Source organism: Macaca fascicularis, chromosome 16 (assembly GCF_037993035.2).
Source record: "Macaca fascicularis isolate 582-1 chromosome 16, T2T-MFA8v1.1".
Lineage (NCBI taxonomy): Eukaryota > Metazoa > Chordata > Mammalia > Primates > Cercopithecidae > Macaca > Macaca fascicularis.
Genome location: NC_088390.1, coordinates 33797803 through 33819854, shown reverse-complemented (window position 1 = coordinate 33819854; position 22052 = coordinate 33797803). Strand labels below are relative to the sequence as shown.

At 51.4% G+C, this 22052-nt stretch overlaps 2 protein-coding genes across 3 annotated transcripts; one reads left to right on the top strand and one right to left on the bottom strand.

The window, feature by feature from the left end:
• The first annotated feature begins 18 nt into the window (after positions 1-18).
• On the top strand, positions 19-10062 carry POLDIP2 (DNA polymerase delta interacting protein 2). Of its 2 annotated transcripts, XM_005583211.4 has the most exons (12): positions 19-270; positions 1688-1769; positions 2987-3084; positions 3783-3879; positions 4048-4123; positions 4342-4449; positions 5497-5633; positions 6486-6512; positions 6715-6840; positions 8102-8181; positions 9022-9132; positions 9768-10062. In XM_005583211.4, the coding sequence occupies exons 1-12, from the start codon at positions 110-112 to the stop codon at positions 9889-9891; spliced, it is 1227 nt and encodes a 408-aa protein (XP_005583268.1). In that variant the 5' UTR covers positions 19-109; the 3' UTR covers positions 9892-10062. The 2 variants fall into 2 exon arrangements, with proteins under 2 accessions (XP_005583268.1, XP_005583269.1); XM_005583212.5 differs by lacking the exon at positions 9768-10062 and having other exon boundaries at positions 9022-9458.
• A 173-nt stretch (positions 10063-10235) lies between these two features.
• TNFAIP1 (TNF alpha induced protein 1) lies at positions 10236-21817 on the bottom strand. The gene is made up of 7 exons (XM_005583213.4): positions 21722-21817; positions 17510-17828; positions 16760-16929; positions 15946-16035; positions 15810-15862; positions 14815-15010; positions 10236-12935 (listed from the first exon to the last, which is right to left on the bottom strand). Exons 2-7 carry the CDS (start codon positions 17712-17714, stop codon positions 12699-12701), a joined length of 951 nt encoding a protein of 316 aa, XP_005583270.1. The 5' UTR covers positions 17715-17828; positions 21722-21817; the 3' UTR covers positions 10236-12698.
• Between the last annotated feature and the right edge of the window lie 235 nt (positions 21818-22052).

The window sequence follows — 22052 nt, the reverse complement described above, 5'->3', positions numbered from 1 at the left end:
CGGGACGCCGCGCGGGGCAGTGTGGGACGGGGGCGGAACGCCGCCCGGCCGCCGGTCAGGCTCTGTGTCAGCAGCCGGGCGGGCGCTCGGGCGGGCGCTCGGGCGGGACATGGCAACCTGTGTAGCCCGGCGGGCCCTGGCCGTGGGAAGCCGCTGGTGGTCCCGGTCGCTGACTGGGGCCCGGTGGCCGAGGCCGCTCTGTGCGGCGGCTGGAGCTGGGGCCTTCTCGCCAGCGGCGACCACGACGACGCGGAGGCACCTCTCGTCCCGGTGAGGGACGGAGCCAGGGGGCGCGAGGACTGGGCCTGGAGCCCAGGGAGCGTGTTCCTGGCCAGTGCGGAGGCCAGGGGCCCGGGCCTGCTGAGGGTGACTGGAGTTTGACCCGGGAGAGGGTCCCGAGCAGGGAGCCGACCTGCGCTGTCTGGGACTTGTGCCAGGAGCAGGGAAGCCAGCGCGGCCCAGAGCCCTGGTTGTACAGGGCTGGACCTGAGGGGGAACAGTTTACCCTCCCCGAGTGAATGCTACTTCCCCGGCTGGGGTCCCCAGCACCGCTGTCAGAGGGCACCTTTTTAATTCAGCCCTAGGGCTTTGGCTTGAACCCTCAGCCTTTGGATTCGGATAAAGTCTCCCTCAGAAAGATGCTAGAGGTGGGAAACGAGACTCTTGGGTGTGGACCCTCGTAGGCCCCAGGTTTCCAAGTGACTCTGGGGAGATCGATTTTCTATATGTGACTCGGGGAAGGGGGTTTGAGGCCAAGGGGGTGGTGTGGAAACTCTCCGCGGATGGGATCGGCGGTTCAAACGGGCTGGTGGATCAGTGGGAGGAAGCATCAAGTTCACATCTTCAAAACAGTAAAAACAGCCATTATTTGAAGGGCCCTTAGAAAGTGCAGCCCTGTTCAGAGTGGTGACTGACGGTGCTGACCTTTTAGTAGCTGATATTAGACACTGACACTGGGGAGAAATGATAGCTATTTGCAATTTAAGACCCCTGTGAGAGTATGAACAAAAACGATATTGAGAGACGCTAGATGCAGTAGGAAATCTAGAGATGTTTAAGCTTTTCAAGGGCAATATAAGGGCTACAGGTTAGAGGGGGAGATGGACATGGAATTACAATACAGGACAAATATTTTTTGAGCACCTCTTCTACACTAGGCTCTGAGGGGGCAGTACCAGCTAATCAGACTCAGGCATTGCTCCCAGGGAATTTACAGTAATAAAGATAAGACATGAACACAACTGAAATGTAAAGTGGGCAGGATATTGCTTGATGACTTGTGATTTAGAAAATGTAAGAAAAGAAGAAAAAAAGATATACCCCTTCTTAAAAAATTGAAAAAGTGAGCAAGACAGTTAAAGTGCTGTGGGAGGTCAGGAGCGTGGGTTAGGGAAGAAACAAGGGCAGGGGTACGTTTGAGCAGAGTGTGAGGGCATGATGTGACGAATGCCCCGTGAAGAGAGAAGACAGTAATATGGGAGCGGTCACATCTAACACTGGGAGACTGGGGAGGTTTTCACCAAGGAGGAGTAAAGCCTTTCCTGCTCCAGCTGGCCCCACCACCCCAAACCCTTCTCTGCTGTCATCACCGTGGCCCCTCAGTATCCTAGGAGCTTTTTCTGGTGGATGAGTACCATTGCCTTCTCAGCTTTGTTCTTCTCAACTTGTTCTTTTCCTTCCTACTCAGAAATCGACCAGAGGGCAAAGTGTTGGAGACAGTTGGTGTGTTTGAGGTGCCAAAACAGAATGGAAAATATGAGACCGGGCAGGTGAGTATTGGGCTGGGTCATCTTTCATTTTCATAGAGTGCTCTGCTTCTGAAAGAAGTCAGATTAGGTCACAGGCCTGCATGGTATGGTTTTCCATTCATTCCTCCTTGATGTTTGGTGCCAGACCAGAATCAAATTTTTATTTATTTTTTATTTTATTTTTTATTTTTTTTTTTGTGAGACAGAGTTTCGGTCTTGTTGCCCAGGCTGAAGTGCAATGGCGTGGTCTCAGCTTACCGCAACCCTCACCTCCCAGGTTCAAATGATTCTCCTGCCTCAGCCTCCCAAGTAGCTGGGATTACAGGCATGTGCCACCACGCCCGGCTAATGTTGTATTTTTAGTGGAGATGGGTTACTCTATGTTACTCTATGTTGGTCAGGCTGGTCTCGAGCTCCCGACCTCAGGTGATCCTCCTGCGTTGGCCTCCCAAAGTCCTGGGGATTACAGGCGTGAGCCACCGCACCTAGCTCAGAATCAAAGTTTTATAGATATGGTTTCTGTTCTCCTAGATTTGAATGCACTTAATGTGTCAGTGGGTTCTCTTTCCAAGTTAGTGTGGACAGGGATGGTATGGACTATAGTGAGGTTTAGACAAGTTGCTGAAGATTTCTCTAACATAGTGGATGGTGGGAAGCCAGTGGAGGGAGCTTTCAGAAAAGTAAACCTTTGATGCTTTGCTGCAGTAAAATTGACTTTAGTGTGGTAAACTCTGGATGTGTGGTTCTTTTTCTATATCAGCTTTGTTCTGGGTCCACTGGGATAGATTTAGGCCCTTCTAGGATATCATAAGTTAAGGAAGACTTTTTGTTTGTTCAACATTTTATTTTTCTGTGTGCCTACAATAGACCAGGCATTGTGCATCAGCGTTAAATCAGAAAGCAAAGTAGACATGATTCCTACCATTGTGGAGTTTCTAGTCTAGAAAAGAATGAATGATTTGCAAATGGCCAATAGCTGTACATTGTGCTAAGTGGAAGGGAGGTCAGGGAAGGCTTCTTGGAGGCCTAAGCTTTTACCTAAAGGATGAGTAGAGTCAGCCAGGTAAAGAAGAAATAAGAGTGTTCCAGCCATTGGTCTGGTTGATCACAGACTTCAAGGGAAAAGGTAGCAAGACCTTGTGCTGGAGTTGCCTCCACCTGTGCTGCTTTGTGGTCTGGGGCCCACCTGGATGGATTTGCTGGACTACAGACTCACTGAGGCCCCTCTTTCCTCCCAGCTTTTCCTTCATAGCATTTTTGGCTACCGAGGTGTTGTCCTGTTTCCCTGGCAGGCCAGACTGTATGACCGGGATGTGGCTTCTGCAGCTCCAGAAAAGTATGTTTCCCTGTGGTTGTGCCTCACAGTATCCTCAGGAGGAGATGGCAGACATATGTAATGGGGGTACCAGGGGTGACGACAGCATCCTCCTGGGCCTTGGAAACATCCCCAGAGTACTTCTCTGGGACTAAGACCCATGGAGACAAAAGTGCTGAGTGCCAGGGATAGTCTCAGTCAGAGAGTCCCTTTAGGCCTCCCCAGAATGCTTTCCTAAGCCACTCCTAATTTTCATTATGAGTACCACAGAGGGCATTTGGGGGACAAGTCTTCTTGATTTGTTGATGTTCAGCTGGAGTCTTTCCCTCAATCTCACATCATCCCTAGAATACATTAAAACAGAAAAAGTTCAGCTCCATTAAGTGATCACAGACAGTCCCTGGGATATAAGAAGACAAGAGTACTCTGGGCCCTGGGGACTGAGGTGGCAATTTGATTTTCTCAACATGGCCCCCTTCTTTTAAGAGGTATCCACACAGTCAGATGATGGCTCCATACCATGGTCTTCCATGCTGTATTATTTGCCCCAACTGAGGAGCAGCTGAGCTGAGGTGCTGCAGAATGGGTGTCCAGCTGGTGCTAAAAAGCCCCTTCAGATCAGGGACCAGCCTGTTTAGGTCAGGAGGGGTAGGGAGCTGAATCAGGTGCAGCTTCCATTTCTCGTGCGGTGATCTTGGCCTCCTTCTCCCATCCCATAGAGCAGAGAACCCTGCTGGCCATGGCTCCAAGGAGGTGAAAGGCAAAACTCACACTTACTATCAGGTGCTGATTGATGCCCGTGACTGCCCACATATAGTAAGTAAGCAAAATGGCTGGGCCTGGGGGTCCTCTCCATGGAAAGTCCTGCATCCCAATGGGGACAAAGGGAGGGAAAGGGGTCAAACAGAGCCCAGGTCAGTCCTGGTCCCCAAGGCCTTGAACTGCACAGTGGCAAACAAAGCCCTGATTCACTTCTTGCCTCAGTCTCAGAGATCTCAGACAGAAGCTGTGACCTTCTTGGCTAACCATGATGACAGCCGGGCCCTCTATGCCATCCCAGGTGAGTAGTTAGCATTTGAATGGTGCCTGTCAAGGAGGAGTCTGGTGTGTCTCAGGGAGAGGATCCTGATGTCCTGTCATCCACTGGGAGGGATTATGATGCCAGGGTATGATACCAGGGTTATCCCATACTGGGACAAGGCCAGTTAATGTCTCTTCTCAACCCCATTTCTCTCCTCTCCTGTGTGAGTTTCACTGTGTTCTGCATCTCTGTGCCAGGCTTGGACTATGTCAGCCATGAAGACATCCTCCCCTACACCTCCACTGATCAGGTTCCCATCCAACATGAACTCTTTGAAAGATTTCTTCTGTATGACCAGACAAAAGGTAATCTCTCTCAAGAAGGGGAGGTGGAATGGGAGGGCCTTTTCATCAAAGAATATCATAGAAATAATTCCAGGGCTGGGCGCAGTGGCTCACGCCTGTAATCTCAGCACTTTGGGAGGCCCAGGCAGGTGGATCATCTGAGGTCAGGAGTTCGAGACTGGCCTGGCTAACCTGGTGAAACCCTGTCTCTACTAAAAATACAAAAATTAGCTGGGCATGGTGGTGGGCGCCTATAATCCCAGCTACTTGGGAGGCTGAGGCAGGAGAATCACTTGAACTCAGGAGGCAGAGGTTGCAGTGAGCCAAGATCACACCATTGCATTCCAGCCTGGATGACAGAGCGAGACTCCATCTCAGATTAAAAAAAAAAAAAAAAATGGGCCAGGTGCTGTGGCTCACGCCTGTAATTTCAGCACTTTGTGAGGCTGATGTGGGCGGGTCAGTAGGTCAAGAGATCGAGACCATCCTGGCCAATTTGGTGAAACCCTGTCTCTACTAAAAATATAAAAATTAGCTGGGTGTGGTGGCGTGCATCTGTGGTCTCAGCTACTTGGAAGGCTGAGGCTGGAGAATTGCTTGAACCCAGGAGGCGGAGGTTGCAGTGAGCCAAGATCGTGCCACTGCACTCCAGCCTGGCGACAGAGCAAGACTCCATCTCAAAAAGAAAAGAAGTAATTCCAAAGCTCTATTTCCACAACCCTTTTCAACCCCCTGTTAGACCTGTCATGCCTCATAGGTGTCATACCTGACAGATGGCAGTTATTTTCTTACAGATATGGAAACTGAGGATCAGGGATGATGACAGGGGACTCAAGGTTGTTAGTAGCAGAGTGAGGGCTGAAAACTAGGGCTCTTAATTCCCAGGAGCTAGGTACACTAGCTCCTCGGGGCTTATTCTTGGTAGCAGTCCTGTGCCTTCTTCCAGCCTGTACTTTTGCTTCATGTATGAGCATCCTGTTTGCCTGGGCCACCACTAGGAAGGGTTTTCTAGGAGGGGCAATCGCATTGGACTGTTGGGTTGGACTAACCAATTGTATCTTGCCCCAGCACCTCCTTTTGTGGCTCGGGAGACACTAAGGGCCTGGCAAGAGAAGAATCATCCCTGGCTGGAGCTCTCTGATGTTCATCGGGAAACAACTGAGAACATACGTGTCACTGTCATCCCCTTCTACATGGGCATGAGGGTATGTGGCCAGCCTGGACCCCTTCTAGCAGGGGTAGGCCTCAAGGTATATGGTGTCCTTAAGGTGACTGCTGGGGGAGGGGAGTCTAAATATAAACCATGTCCCTGTGGTTCTGCTCCCAAGTGGTGGGGTTGAGTAGCCTCTAGACAGTGGCTGACACCAAGACCTAGAGCAGGCAGGGAAACCCATAGGTCCCAGGAAGGAATCCTTTATCCTGTCTCTTCCCTCTTGCTCAAAGGGAGCCATGTTTATGAAGAATATACACATAATTATTTAAAGCAGTGTAGGCATAACACTTTACACATTATAGACACTTAAACATTGCCTGGCTGTAAGCATGTGCAGTGGTAGGGGCCGCCCAACTCCACAGACAGAAGCTATAGGTCAGAGAAGTGTGATAGTCATTGCATGTTTGGATACAAATATAAATGAAACACCGTCCCTGTCTTTCAGGACCTCATAGTAGTGGAGGAGGCCAACTTAAAGTATTATAGTAAGGGACAGTAATGGGAGACAGGAGGAGGACGGGCCCAGGGCAGCAAGGATAGGGGGCAGGGCTGGCCAGGAGGACAGTGAAAAAGGTAAGAGTCCTGTAGCTGATTTCTGTTGGCATCCAGCTCTGTTGGCGATCTTGAAGGGATGAAGAGTGGGGAGGCCAGGAGTGGATACAGGGATGTTGCCTCCCTGTGGGTTTGTAGGCCATGGTTCACCTATCATCCTTATCTCACAGATACTCTCAATTTGGTCTGTCTGCAACCTTCCTGGAATACATCAACTGCATTGGAGAGATGTTGATTGGAACACACTTGGTCTTGCCCTGTGGGACTTAAATTCTTTTTATTTTCTCCCTAGGAAGCCCAGAATTCCCACGTGTACTGGGTGAGTGGCACTGTCTGGGAGAAGGGGAGCTTGTGGGGTGTGCCTGGGGGTCAGGGTGGAGGTAGGGGAGCTCACCTTCTGGCGGGAGCGGAACCTGTGCAGTGCATGTGTCAGCTTTGTTGACTTTTGCTTTGCACAGAATTCTGAGGAGGGTTACCCAGAGTTTATTTTTTTTAAACTCCCTCTCCCACATCCCCTTCAGTGGCGCTACTGTATCCGTTTGGAGAACCTTGACAGTGACGTGGTACAGCTCCGGGAGCGGCACTGGAGGATATTCAGTCTCTCCGGCACCTTGGAGACAGTGCGAGGCCGAGGGGTAGTGGGCAGGGTGAGCATCCCTGGTCTAGTAATTCTGGTCCTGTGCAGCAAGCCTGGGGGCTTAGTGCAAGGCTTCCTTCTCCTTTGTGGTTATAGACAGAGGCTCACTTTGTGAACACATTGTGTTGTTTTGGGTTAGAAATCTTAAAACAACCCCATGAGATAGGTTTCTTAAAACCCATTTCATAGATGAAGAGAGTGAGACTGAGACATTAAATAACTAGCCCATGGTCCCATAACTAGTAGTGGCAGGGCCTGGATTAAATCTAAGTGAGTCTGAAGTCAAAACTTGTGTAGTTTTTAAAACTGGTGTAGTGTCTTTTAGAAACCGAAATTTGAATGTTGTTAGGTGGGGCACGCACCCCCACCACTCGCTGTGATCTTGCCTCTTTGCCCCTTTACATGTTTACATCCTCTGCTGGTCCTTGAAGAGATCTGATTTTATAATCCTTGCCTACCCAACCCTGTCTCCTGAGAAATAAAGTCACAAGCAGTACTGGTGTCGGGGCGACATTCAACAAGGATTTATCAAATTCAGCGGGGACTGGGGAGGCAGGTGGTAAAGTGAATAAGAACAGGGCTTTAGATTTAGCTAGTGACTTCAAATTCCAGCTGAGTTATATATTCACTGCATAACTTTGAGCAAGTTATTTAACCAAAATCTTAGTTCCTTACTGCTAAAATGTGGATCCACCAATTACCTTATGATCACTAGGAGAATTAAAGCAGCAGAGGTTTGCAGAGTACCTGCTGTGGTGCCTGGCACTTAGCACGCATGAATGGACACTGGAGGGGATATCTCCACAGTAGGTCCTTCGTTTTTAGAGACAGGGTCTCGCTGTGTTACCCAGGCTGGAGTGCAGCGGTGTGACCATAGTTTACTTTCCTGGGCTCAAGCAATCCTCTGCTTCAGCTTCTTGAGTAGCAAGACTACAGGCACACACCACTATGCCTGGTTAATTAAAGTTTTTTTTTTGTGGAGATGGGGTCTCACTGTGTTCCCCAGGCTGCAGAGGAGGTCCTTTGCCCAGTGCCCTCGGACATTCAGTCTGAGATATCTTTCCCAGAGCCAGCATAAGAGGCCCAGGCCAAATGGTCATGCTGTGGGAGGAGGTACTAGCAGGCAGCGTTATCACGTGGGATGCCTGCTATGGCGGTGGCTGGGCGGGGGACATTCAGTCTTGATGAACTGGCAGTCAGCATGTAACCCTGGGGTACAGGAAACATGTCCCTGGGGCTTGGCCTGACCCATTTTGCCTAAACCCTTACAGGAACCTGTGTTATCCAAGGAGCAGCCCGCGTTCCAGTATAGCAGCCACGTCTCGCTGCAGGCTTCCAGTGGGCACATGTGGTGAGTGAGTGTGCACAGCAGTAGGGACCACCCAGCTCCACAAACAGAAGCTGTAGGTCAAAACAGTGAGAGCTTAGAGCTTGCCATTAACTCTGGGCCAAGTTACATTCTTGGAGGCAGCCTTATCTGCTATTTATTGTTGTGTGGGACTTGTCTGATTTTCTCTTACTGCCTGTTTCCCAGTTCCCTATGATTTGTGGACTGAGGTCTTAGGCCAAAGAGGTCTGGTGATTTGATGCTGCAGAGTTTCTCATATAATTGGGTTTTTTCCCTTTGTGTTTCACTCCTTAGCCTGAAAATGCAGTTGGGTAGCTTATGCAGTATGTATCTAAAGGCCAGAATCTGGACACCTTTTTTTTTTTTGGAGACGGAGTTTCGCTTGTTGCCCAGGCTGGAGTGCAACGGCGCAATCTCGGCCCACTGCAACCTCCACCTCCCGGGTTCAAGCCATTCTCCTGCCTTAGCCACCCAAGTAGCTGGGATTACAGGCATGCGCCACCACGTCCGGCTAATTTTGTATTTTTAGTAGAGACGGGGTTTCTCCATGTTGGTCAGACTGGTCTCGAACTCCTGACCTCAGGTGACCTCAGGTGATCTGCCAGGATCAGCCTCCCAAAATGCTGGGATTATAGGCATGAACCACTGCAGCTGTTTTTCTTTTCATGGATAACCATGAGGGGCTCTTGGGTCTCTGGACGAGTCATCCTGTCATGAGCTAGACAGAAGAGAGCTCAGGCTCACACGTCCTCTGTGGCTGGCAGCTGAGGGCATGGGGCCATCCAGATCCTTAGGAGACCTCAGCCCTGGCTCCTTCTAAACCAGCTTCTCTCTGACCTGCAGGGGTACATTCCGCTTTGAAAGACCTGATGGCTCCCACTTTGATGTTCGGATCCCTCCCTTCTCCCTGGAAAGCAATAAAGATGAGAAGACACCACCCTCAGGCCTTCACTGGTAAGGCCAGCTGAGGCCCCAAGTGCTTCCTTGGTCACCAGGAAGAACAACTGTCATCCCACAATTGCTGCAGAACTCTTCTCTCCCCATCATGGGCCACAGTGGGTCTCTTAATTTGATTGTGGGGTTCTTTTTGTGGTGAGGGTGGTATAACTTTTCTTCAGAAGACCCATGTGGGACACCTCCAAGGCTGGCCTCATAAGCCCTGCCTATACCATGTTCCAGTAAACCTCTCCACCTAGGAACTGTTTTCAGCTGCCACAGGCCTGGAGGAGTTTCCTGGCCTGTCACGTGAGGTTTGATCAGTAAACCAGTGCACGCTTGGCCACCCTTGCCATTTCTGCTCCCAGAGTCTCAGACTTCCCTTCTGACCCAGTGTGTGCCCTTGATTGCTTTCTCTGCTGCCCTTCCAGGGAGCTGCCCCCCGGTAGGGCATGTGCCTGTTTCCCTCTCAGCCTGGAGGCTGGCTGGACATCTCCTACGGTCAATGTGCCTCTCAGCTAGTTGGCAGGGTTGCTGGACTGGACTCTTGTTCACTTTACCTTTTGCCAAATGCAGAGAGGGAGACCAGTGTCAGAGTCAGAGTGGCCTGGCTCTTAGCACTGACCAACCATTGCCATTTCTGGCCTCGCTAGGCCCAGGAGAGGAGGGAGGCAAGCCAGTCGGGTTTCCTGGAGCAATGGGTGCGCCAGCCCTGAGCATGACTCTGCCAAGCATCCAGACCACAAATGCAGGAATTTGGCCGAGGAGCAGCTTTAGGTATGGATGACGACTAAGCCAAGCTACTTCCTGAGCTTCTCTCAGATTTCCAAGAGCCAGAGATGAATTGTGCTGCAACTTGCCCCAATTCTTAGGATTTCTTCTCCTCTGCCACTGCAGTGATTGTTAGAGGTCATTTTCTTGAATTAATATTAAATCACAGTTCCAGCCCTTGTTAGTGTTGTCCTTAGTCCTCCAGGGGGAGCCGGGGTTGCAGGGCAACAGTACAGTCGCGCTTATGACCTAGCTAGAACACAAGGTCAGGTGATAACGGAAACACAGGAACTCAGCCCATGGCCGCAAGCTGGCCAAGGCCTGCTCACTGTAAACATGGCTTTGTACCATTGAGTTTAGCACAATTTTATTAGAAATTAGTGTTTGCTTCCATCACTAATGCTGAGCAACCAAACATTACAGTTATGTGATAAGGAAAAATTCTCTCCTGCCCAGGACCTGCGCCATCCTTTAGGCCCACCTTGGTCACATACCAAATTCAATAAAATCCAATACTGGTCTGTGTTGTTAACAGCAGGCTGCCAGGTTTCTCAGAAACTGACAAGAAAGTCTGACCTTCATCTATACTTTTTTGTTTACTTACCCTTGGGCTGCTTGGAGTTGAAAAATGCACACAGCCAAGAGTTGCTTTCTGAATAGGGCTGGAAACTTTCAAAGAAAACCCCCAAACTTTTAAGCCACAAAGTCTGATTTAAGAAGCTAAGATCATGTCAGTGAGTTCAATGTTAGTATTTTCCTTAAGACCAAGGAGATATTTTCAGTCAGAGAAGATAAATGCCCAGTCCCAGACTACTGTGCTTTCTCGGCAAGAAAGACCGAGACACTGAGGATGTGAACGTCAAAGCAGTAAGCAGGGACTAAAGGGGATGGGGAGGTCAAAAGGCAAGCATCAAAACACCTCAGTGGGGAGCTGGGAATTTGAGTATTAAAGGACCTCAAGAGGGCAGCTGAGAAAATAGGCCAGTGGTCTCAGGCCGACGCATTCCAGTCTGTGGGAAAGTCACAAAGCCAAAGCCTGAATTTGGCCAAAGAAATGGATTTGTCTTTATCTTGTTAACCTCAATGAGGGCTGGAAGAACTAGTAGCTGACCACCAAGGTACCTGACCTGAGAGTCTTAGTGCTATTTATACATTCAAGACTGTGACTAACATAAAATGCCTAATTAGAAAGTCACATTTCCCTTGTCCCGCCGTCATGTCACTTCAGGTCCTTGTGTCTAACCCTGGGTCTGGCATTTGCCCATAGGCTCTGTGGCATCAGCTATCATAAAAGTAGTTAAGAGGGATAAACTTGATAACCTGTGTTCTCTCCAAAGAGCGGAAAGTGGGTACAGTATGTGGCTACGTTGCTTTGTTAGGCTGGCAGAACAGTCCCTCCCTGATACCATTCCTTTGGAAAATAATTCAGATAAGCTGAATTCTGGTTTGGCCAAGCCAAACAAAAAGGAATGAAAACCAAAGCCCTAAAGAGGAACTTACCTCCTGGCTAGTTCTTGGCATCTCCATGGCTGAGTTACCCAACAAGGAGTGAAAGCCTTCAGGGTGCTTCAGTTGCTCCTGTCATCCTGCACTCAGAGACACCACTGGGCAGAACCACTATCCCAGCCAGGACAAACCAAGACCACAGGTGGTGTGGGCAGGGGGTAGATGTGTGGCCAAGCATGGGCTACCTCTGTGCAGGGGCTGCTGGGAGCACCGGGCTCTGAGTTTGCTGTCCTCAGGTGATGGGCATGCCAGCCAACACCATGCAGTACCCACAGGCTCCACGGTCTTCCTGCCGTGGCTCATGTTTCTGGCCCCTGTGACAGCTCTTTGGCTTTACCGTATGTGAGGACAGCATGGCTGGAAGCCAGGGGTACTCAAGAGAACCACAAAGAGCAGTCATGCTAGACCTAGGAGCCAGTGATGTGACTCTAAGATGGGGAGGTAAAATGTCCTTTCTCACAGGCACCCTGTGAGGACTGCAGGTCCCAGCTTAGCCATCCTTCCCTCCTCGGTGCACTCTGAGCTGCTGGCCAGGCTGGCAAAGCCACAGCTGCTTTGTTGGATGTTTTTTTATTGCTTCCTCATTATCCCCTCTTTATCCTCTATTCTGCAGGGAAGCAGGGATTAGGGTAGAAAGACATGGGTCAGGGAGAATATCAACCTCCTGAATAACAGTACAAAGTGCTTTAAAGAAACAGATCCCACAGGCATGGAGAAGGGCCAAGGGTTCTGCCATATGTAGGGTCTTGGCACCCTGGAGGGCAAAAGAAATGCCCAGTTTCCTCGTTACTAGATTTAGAACTATTCATTTCCTAGATTATTTTTTAAAAACCAAACTTACCAAGCCTTGTGCTTAAACACCTTAGGAAAAAAGACATCCCACCTTCCATTATAAAACTGGGCCTCTACAACACCAGGAGCGGCCTTTTCCCCAGAATGAACCCATTCCCCATGGGCCTCAGCTGAGGCCTAAGGGGCAGTAGCCCTTCCACAGAGTGCCTAGGGGAAGGTTCTCGGCAGGAGGTGGGTCAGCCCATTTGCCCCAGGGAGCAGAAGCAGCTCCCTGTCAGACAGGAAGGGTGATGGTGAGCAGATAGGACAGGACTCAGTCTCCATAAGTGCTCGGGGGCAAGGCAGAGGAATGTGGTCCCTCCTCTGCCCAGACCCTCTGACCTCCGAGCAGGGTCTGTCATGCCTCTGGGTGCTGGAGCAGAGACCCAGCCAGCAGCAGCATGGGGTGGCCAATAGGGCAGGTTCCACAGGACGGGAGATAGGGCCTCCCGTGCCCTGACTTTCTGAGGGTCTGGTCAGTCACGATGAGTAGACTGGTGGCCGAGCTGCCGGTCATCGTAAGTGCTGTAGCGCTTGACGTGGATGCGGCGGACACGGTCCCGCAGTTCAAAGGTCTCCTCGTCTTCACTGGGGGAAGCCTGGCTGCGGCTACGGCTTGTAGCCTCCAACAAGGAGTTGTCGGGAACGCGGGGAGTCTCATAGAGTAAAACGTTGAGTGTCTCCTCATAGATTCGGGCCTCTGGGAATTCCACCTGGGGTGAGGGAGGATGAAGACGGAGCAATGTTTCATCTTGGAGAGGGAGCTGTGTGTCAGAGCTGCTGGCCCTGAGGCTCCATAAGGCCTCTGCTACCTCATAAGACAGGTGGCGGTCCGTCTCCAGGGAGAGCCAGCCTCCCTCCTAAGGCGGGGTGAGGGAGTGTACTCTATAGACATGAGGACAGGGAAGACCAACACCCTCCGCACCCCTGCCCCAGCCTGAGACCAAGGGACTAGTGGGCATAGAGGGTGGGCCAGGCCTAGGTCCAAACACAGCTCCACCACTTGCTAGCTGTGGAGCCTTGGGCTGAACCCTTCTGGGCGGTAGCTCCCTTATGTACAAAAGGATGGTTTAGATCAACCCCTGAGAGTTCCTGTCAACATTACAGGAAAGATGTGATTGCTTAGCAGAAGCCTGGCACATAGCAAACCACCAAGCAGAGACATACAAAGAGCAGCTGCTATGCTGAGTGGTTCCGCTGCCTTTCCCTGCCTGCCCGACCCAGTGTGTCACCGGCATGACCTGCCCGGAGGAGAGAAAGGGAATGCAGTCAAGCACCTGAATTCTAGCCTGACCTGCTCTGTTGGACTGAGCTTCTGTTCTCTCATCTGTCACATGGGGAGAGTGGCTCTAGCCCTGTGTGTCTCACAGGTGTATTGTGAGAGGTCACAAGAGTTCATGAAAGAGAACACACTTAGGAAGATGCCAGGTGCTGCTGCCACTTCCACCGCAGCGTCACCAGCCACTAGAGACCTGCCCCTGAACCCTTTCGCCACCGATAGGGTCAGGAGCCACCCACACTGTCACCTTCCCTCCCACCCCTACACCAAAAACTGCAGGAGGAAGCAGGGTCACCTGTAAGCTGGCCTTCCCCAAACCCTCTGCAGATCTCCCAGCCGGAGGCACTTGAGTAGTTTAGGGGTCGACAGGTTGCTTGGCAAGTCTGGCTACTTTGAGCTCTTCACACCTACATGGCCCTTCCTGGATGACCTGCCATCCACCCTAGCAGATCATCTCCAGGACCTGCACTCACAGGAGGCAGCTCCTTTCTGGGGTAACTGACTGCAGCTGGGGGAGAGGGGCCAGCTGAGTTTGTGATGACTGTCACCTATCAAATGCCTGATGTGTACCTGGCACTAAGTTGATTAGCCAGAAACCCCCAGCTAGTGGGGGCCAGTGAGGAGATTTTATTTTATTATTATTAAGAGTGTTTGGAAACTCCTGGGCTCAAGGGATCTTCCCACTGCAGCCTCCTGAGTAGCCGGGACTACAGGCGTGTGCCACGATGCCTGGCTAATTTTTCTATTTTTTGTAAAGACGGGGTTTCACCATGTTGTCCAGGGTGGTCTTAAACTCCTGGGCTCAAGTGTTGTGCCCGCCTCTGTCCCTGGCTCAGATAGGAGATCTGAACAGCATTCCAACATGAAAGCCCAAGCTATTTCTACACCATACTTCCACTCCAAAAAGTTGTATCATTTTCGTATCTTGTCATACCATCATCCCCATGTCTGCAAATAAGGAACCTGAGGCCCAGATGGCTTAAGTGGCTTATCCAAAGTCAGAAAACTGGCAAGTGGTGGAGCCAGCGTTCAAACCTGAATTGGGCCAACTTCAAAGACCCAGTCCTTCCCACTGTACTAAGCCGCTTCCTGCTGGTCAACGGCCCCTGCCCTGAGCTGTCAGGAACAAAGCGGTTCCCTTCCATTCCCCACACCCCCTTGTTCTGGCTTTGTCCTTGCCCAGCACCATTACCATGTTTGGAAAAAAGAGCCAAGTGCACGCCCCTTTTGCTCCGTGCTAGTCACACCCCAACAACACCCTCCTACAGTGGGTGTGTGTCCTCCCTGACCCATGCAGGGGGAATCCCCCACACCTTGGTCTGCTTCTTCTCTGTGGCATACACGATGGAGGTACAGCACACCTCTGCCAGCTTACGGCCCTGGCCATAGAAGGACCAACAGCAGATCTCGTCGCCAATGACATCCTTGATGAAGAGCACGCGGCCGTTGAAGCGCAGGGAGAGCTTGTCAAATAGCTCGATGTTTTTCAGCAGGTGGTCATCAGAGTTGCTGAAAAACCCATGAGGGCCAAGAGGCCTGGGAATGAGGTTCCATTCCAAGGGAGTGTGCTAGACAAGTGGAGCCCTCCCCTCCCTCCCTTCCCCTGTCCTGTCCTGCTGAAATGAAAGCAAGATGCCAGGGGGCCAGGAGAGAAAGGATCATAGGGTACCCTCTGGGTTAGGGGGCCTGTAAGGAAAAGGAACTGAGTTGGTTTTAAGTCAAAGTAGGGACAACTGAGGGAGCAGGTCTCCCCTCACTAACGGGGAAGGAAGGAGACAACGCTGCTATTTCAGTGGGAGGCATTCCCTCCCTTACTGTGGGGGTGACAGTGGCAATGTGCCTGTCCACAGGGAAGCATAGGGAGGGTTTGGGACTCTGAACCTGCAGCCACCTGAGTCTACCTAACTGTGGCCTATGGATAGGACATGGGCTGGAGGGTGTGGGGAGAGAATCAGCCCAGTGTGAACCGCACAGGCTGACTCGGGGGACTCCCAGCTCACTGGCCTCCTAGCATCCCCTTCACCTGGTAGGATGACATGTGTGAAAACACCTGACATGCTGCCTTCGTGATACACGTTGAGGGCGCATTTCACCTTCAATCATTTATATCCCAGCCAGGGCACCCTGCCGAGTTCCAAAGGCCTCTGTCCCAATTTCCCTTCTACTTTCTGTTCTTCCCCCACTTAGCACAGCTAGTTCCAAGACCCAGGCCCAGACCCACGCCGACCATGCTGGGAGTGCAGGCAGCATGCATTGGGTCTGCTGCCCAGTGTCTGCTCTGGCTGCTCAGCCCTGTGACGCACCCTACCTGGTGTAGGAATACTTGTTGTTGCTTCTGTTGTACAGCAGCTTCACCACGGGCTGTGAAGGAGTTCAGAGTGAGGGCCAGGCCGGGGGCCTGGCATCCCCAGCCCGCAGCCCGCAGCCCTCAGAGGTCCCGGTACCTTGGTGGAGGATTCGATGAGCCGCTCCTCCTCCTTCAGGGATGTGATGATGGGGATGTTGCACACAGGCTGGTAGGAGTCCTTCTTGTCCTGCGCGACACAGAACAGAGAACCCTCTTTAGGATCTTCTGCTTTCCAGGCTTAGCCAGGTACCTCTGGAGCCCCTCTGCCATGGCCACCTGCAGCTTGGTGAGGAAGTGTCAGACACAAATCATGAGGCCCCTGGCAATAGAAACTGCCAGCTGGAAAGTGGACCCCCATTTAGAAAACCCAAGATCCAGGCCAGGTGCGGTAGCTCACACCTATAATCCCAGCATTTTGGGAGGCTGCGGCAGGCAGATAGCTTGAGCCCAGGAGTTTGAGATCAGCCTGGAAAACATGGTGAAACCTCAGTCCTACAGAAAATACAAAGATTAGCCAGGTGCCACGGCGCACGCCTGTATTCCCAGCTACTCTGAAGGCCAAGGCACGAGAATCACTTGAACCCAGGAGGCAGAAGTTGCAGTGAGCCAAGATCACACCACTGCACTCCAGCCTGGGTGACAGTCAAAAAAGAAACAACAAAAAAAAACCCGACAATCTAAAATCCAGGTATCAAAGCATAGACACCAGAAGCAGGGCCTAATCACGCTGCCAAGTGTGAACACCCGGCTGCCAGGTTGGTGGGCCTGGGTGGCATCTCACTTGTCTCATTAGGTTTGCACTCATCAACCACGCCTCCCACACAACCTGCCAGGAACCAGAGTCCTCCATCCCACAAGAAGGGGCAACTCCTGACCTCGTCTGCCCACCCTGCTCCGCCCTACCCGTGTACCTGCAGGGCACTCTGGCACATGTTCACCAGCCCCTGGATGAGGTAATACTTTGCTTCAGCCATCAATTCCTTGATTTCTTGCCGGTTCTGAGGGAGGGTGATGGTGTCATCTCGGAGGTAATTCAAAATGGTGCCAAAGTGCTTTCCACAACGGTCTATGAGGATCCAGCCTAGGGGTGCAGATGACCCTACGGGGTTAGTTTGCCACCAGGTACCTCCGAGGCACGCAAAGACCACCTGATGAGCTGGCAGCAGGTGGCAAGGAAGGGGGTCCACAAGCACAAAGCCCTCGCGCAGGGTGACAGAGGCGGGGATGGAGGTTCTAGCACTCAGGCCCATGGCTGCTCTTCACCCTTCCTCTCTGAAACCCAGAACTGGCACATCCCACAGGGGATACAGCCCTCCAGGCTGTACAGGCCACAGGGGCCTAGGCTCAGGGCACCAGGCCCAGCCCAACACAGAAACCAACTGCTGCCGGCCTTCTGCCCACTGCCCAGTCTTAAAGTGATGGCTCCTATGAGAATGTTGTCCTATTCAAATATTTTAAAAGTATGGCTCTTCTTCCTGGAAAATGCATAAACATAGCATTCCATGTACAATTTCACAGAATTCTGAAGCTCTACTAGGGACTCCAGGGGATGACACCTTACATAAGGTGAAGAGGAAAAGTGACTGAATTCTAGATCTGGTCATTTCCTTGGGAACCTCTCCTGCCCTCCCCACCCCGAGCAGCAAGCCCCAATGCCTCACCTTCTTTGTCTGTCAGCACCTCCATGCGCCCGCTGAACATGGCCTTGAGCATGGTGTCGTGGCGGGTCAGGGCCCGCACGGTGGTATAGTACAGAGAGCCGCCCACGTTGAGCTGGACGTACTTGTTGCCCAGCCCTCCTCCCTTGAATCCACTGAGCTTGGGCTTAGCCCCTGAGGCCGGGCACAGGCAGGTGTCCCCCGACATCTCCCGCTGCAGGTAGATCACCACACGGCAGGAGGTAGGCTTGGAAGGCTCCGCCGTGGTGGAAAGGGTCACGAGTGAGTGGCCAGTGGAGGCCAGAGCCTCATACTCTCAGTGCTGGACATGGGAAACGGGAGAGAAGACAAGAGTCAGCTGAGAGAGCCCTTAGACCAAGAGGAGCCAATAGCGGAAACATGACCGTACTCATTCTCTCCTTGATAAGCCCAAGCACTGCTCCCTGGCAGAGGCTAAGTCCCTGCCATTTTGCTTTCTTTTTTTTTTTCTTAGAGACAGGGTCTCACTCTGTCACCCAGGCTGGAGTGCAGTGGCGCCATCTTAGCTCACTGCAACCTTTGCCTCCCAGGCTCAAGTGATCCTCCCACCTCAGCCTCCTGAGTAGCTGGGACCACAGATGCGCACCACCACACCCAGCTAATTTTTTTTTTCTTTCTTTTTTTGGTCGAGACAGGATTTTACCATGTTGCCCAGGCTGGTCTCGAACTCCTTAGCGCAGGCGATCCGCCCACCTCAGTCTCCCAAAGTGCTGGGATCATAAGCGTGAATCACCGTGTCTGGCCTCCCTGCCATTTTTACTATAGCAGGAACCAGGGCTGGAGGCAGTCTCCCAGACTCCTGCCCTGGTCCCCTCATCAGCCTCCCTGAGACTCAGCTCTATTCAGGGCCTCAAGGAAGACAAGCAAACCCATGGAACCAGTCAGAGAGGGCCAGAGGAACAGATCACCCTAGAGATCTACCAGTCAGATTCCAGTTACTTTCTTGTCAAGGTTCCCAGGATCCCAGACTTCCAGCCAAGCCTACTGGGAATCCAGCTAGCCTAGGAGTTTCCCAGGAGCCAGAGGGACAGGATGCACTTCCTTTCTAAAGATTCCAGCCTCAAGAGCAGCCTGTGCCAGTGTTTATTTTGAGCACCACCGAGAGTCTGGCTTCAGGAAGGAAAGTAAAAGCAGCTTCAGGAGAGAATTGAGTAAGCCAGGGTGGGGGGTGCTGGCCAGTGTTCTTGGCGCAGGTTACCTGGGCTTCGGCTGGGGCTTCCTGACCTTCCCCTTTCTTGGCACCAGGCTTGTCCCAAGTTCCTGAAATTGTCACCATTTTTCAGGGAAGAACAGCTATAGGGTGGCTGTTTTCCTTTCTTTTTCCTGAGAGGGAGCCCAGCCCTACTCTCCTCTTCTCTCCCAATAAGAATGGGAGAAGAAAGGACTAGAAAAGATCAGAGGATAAATCTAAAAACAATGAGGTAAGCTGTGTGCTGCCACCTGCCTGTACTCCTGGCTACTCAGTAGGCTGAGGTGGGAGGATCTCTTGAGCCTGGTAGTCAAGACCAGCCTGGGCAACATAGCAAGACCCCATCTCTTGGCATTTAATATATATTAGCTCATTTAACTAATTCAGCAATTAAACTACTGAGTGCCTACTATGTTAAGCAATAGGGAACAATGAAAAAACATTGTCTTTGCCTTCAAACAGTTCAAAGGAGCATCATAACAGGAATTTTTAAAAAGAGAGAGAGCTAGCATTTATTGTACCCCTATGTGCCAGGCACTGGGTACTCAGAAGAGAACAAATATAGAAAGTCATGTCCACATGGAGCTTACATTCTAGTGGAAGGAAATAGTCTATAAACAAGGACTTGAATAAATAAACAGATAATTCCAGAACCTGATAAATGCAATAAAGATAATAAAACAGTGACATGAGAGTGATTAGGGAGAGGCACTAATTTAGACAGAGGGACAGGGTAAGCATCTTTGGGAAGGTGACATTTCAGCTGAGGTTTGAAGAGAGCATTCTACACAGATGGAAGAGTAAGTGCAAAGTTCCTGTTAGAAACCAGTTTTAGGGGCCGAGTGTGGTGGCTCACACCCGTAATCCCAGCACTTTAGGAGGCTGAAGTGGGTGGATTGCTTGAGCTCAGGAGTTCAAGACCAGTCTGGGCAACAGTGAGAGTTTGTCTCTACAAATGAAAAAAAATTAGCCAGATATGGTGGCTCATGCCTGTGGTCCCAGCTGCTTGGGAGGCTGAGGTGGGACGATTGCTTGAGCCTGGGCAGGTCAGCCTGGGTGACAGGGAAATCTCGTCTCAACAACAACAAAATAAAAACAAGTTTTAGGATCAGAAATAAGGTCATAATGGCTGGTGCACAGACAGTAGGGGGAAGTTGGTTTGATGTCAAGTCAGGGAAGGCAGGTGTTAGATGATAACAAAGTGTGGATTTCATACTAATTGCTATTACATATATATATATATATATATATTTTTTTTTTTTTTTTTTTTTTTTTTTGAAACAGAGTTTCACTCTTGTTGCCCAGGCTGGAGTGCAGTGCCACGATCTCGGCTCACTGCAACCTCCGCCTCCCAGGTTCAAGCTATTCTCCTGCCTCAGCCTCCCTGAGTAGCTGGGATTACACGCATGCACCACCATGCCCAGCTAATTTTGTATTTTTAGTAGACATGGGGTTTCTCCATGTTAGTCAGACTGGTCTTGAACTCCCGACCTCGGATGATCCGCCCGCCTTGGCCTCCCAAAGTGCTGGGATTATAGGCATGAGCTACCGCGCCCGGCCTATTGCTATATAATATATGAATCAATTGGAGAGTTGCAAGCAGAGGAGTGATATGATCTGACTTGCTTGTAGTGTATTTTGAAAAGATAACGGCTGCTGGGTAGAGAATGAATTGTAAAGGTGCAAGAGAGGAAGTGGGAAGACCAGAGGAAACTGTAGTCTAGGCAAGAAGAGATGACGGCGGGCCTGGACCACGTTAGTAATAACGGAGACAGAAAAAAAGTGGAATGATTTCACCGAATGCTCATTACATGCAGGAGTTTACAGTTGCTCCTCTCTTGTAAGTGCAACCCAGAAGCAGGGCACTGGTTTCCTAAGTTTACTGCTGTGTTCCCCTAATGGTGCTTAGCACAATGCCATGCACATTTTAAGTATTTAACATATGTCAGTTTGTTGGATTGAAATTGTCCCTGAAAAGATTTAGGTAAGTCCCTGGGAAGAATGTCCAAGGAAGTGGACGGCCAGCGTGGGTGCTGTGTGAAGCAGTGAATTCCTTTGGCGGCTTGTCTGGGAGACTCTTTCCTTTGCCACAGAGGTTGGGTATGGGAGGTGAACCCTCACCAGGAGGCTGCCAATGACTAAGAAACACTAGAATGGTATGAGATCACCTTCCCTTCTTCCGCCCACCTCAAAGGAATAAATCCACCTCCCTAACAGGCATTAGCAAGTTCCCTATGTATTTTGTGTCTAGCCCTAGTTTTCCCAGGATCAAAGAAAGCATACATACATGTTCTGTCAATGCAAAGGAGCTCAAAGGATAGGCCTGCCAAGAGAGGTCGGCGGATCCAGAGTTAATCTATTCCTTTCCTACAAAGCAATTGCTTTGAGCCCCTGGATGACGTCAATCAGATTCCGCCCAGACCAATGGGTTCCAGGAATCCTGTGGCAGGTGACGCCCCAGAAAGTAATTCCAGTGAGAATGAAGTTTCCACTGATAGCCACAGTGCTCTTCCTTCCGCACTTTGTGTGTGGATATTTGGGGATGCCTGGGGCTAGGGGCGGATCCATGGCTCACGCAACGAAGCTAATGGGAACCCAAGCAGAACAAAGGGCAAACAGCCGCGGCTGTAGAAAGAGGAGAGGTCTAAAAGGAAGAAGGACCCAGAAATCCGTCAGACACGGAGGACGGCGCGGGGAAAGCTGAGGGCTAGAGTGGGCGGATCTAGCAGAAACCCTAGGTGTAAAGGTTAAGCGTCACCCAAAAAATCCTGGGAAATGTGGCCGGTGTGGGCTCTTCTCTAGCCCGGGCCACTCCTCACTACCGAGAAACCCACACCGATTCTCACGCCCACCCTCCGTGGGAGATCAGAGCTCTCCTTTTCCCCAACGCCGCCCGCGCCTTTTCCCCAGGACCCGGCCGGGCTCGCTATACTCCAGCAGGGGCCGTCCATCCCTTCCCCGAGGGCATCTGCGGGCCCGGCTCTCACCGTCCCCGGGGGCGCCTCTCCTCTCAGCTGGGTGGCCAGCGGACTCCGAGCCGCCCCTAGCCTGCAGCCGCCTGCCCACCAGCAGTCCCGGGCTGTGAGCTCACATCCTGCGCTCGCCGACTCCGCCCGGAGTGCGGCCCAGCCCCACCGGTCGGGGAGCCTGAGACTACAAGTCCCTGCATGCATAGCGCTCTATCCGGGAAAGGGTGGAGGCGGAATCCCCCGAGGGTCTTCGCGGAGAGAGGAAAGCCACTTCCGGTCGCCTTGCCGGCGCTAAGGCTTCTGGGTCTTGTAGGCCCGACCTCCCCTCGGGCCTCTGTTTCCCAGCAAC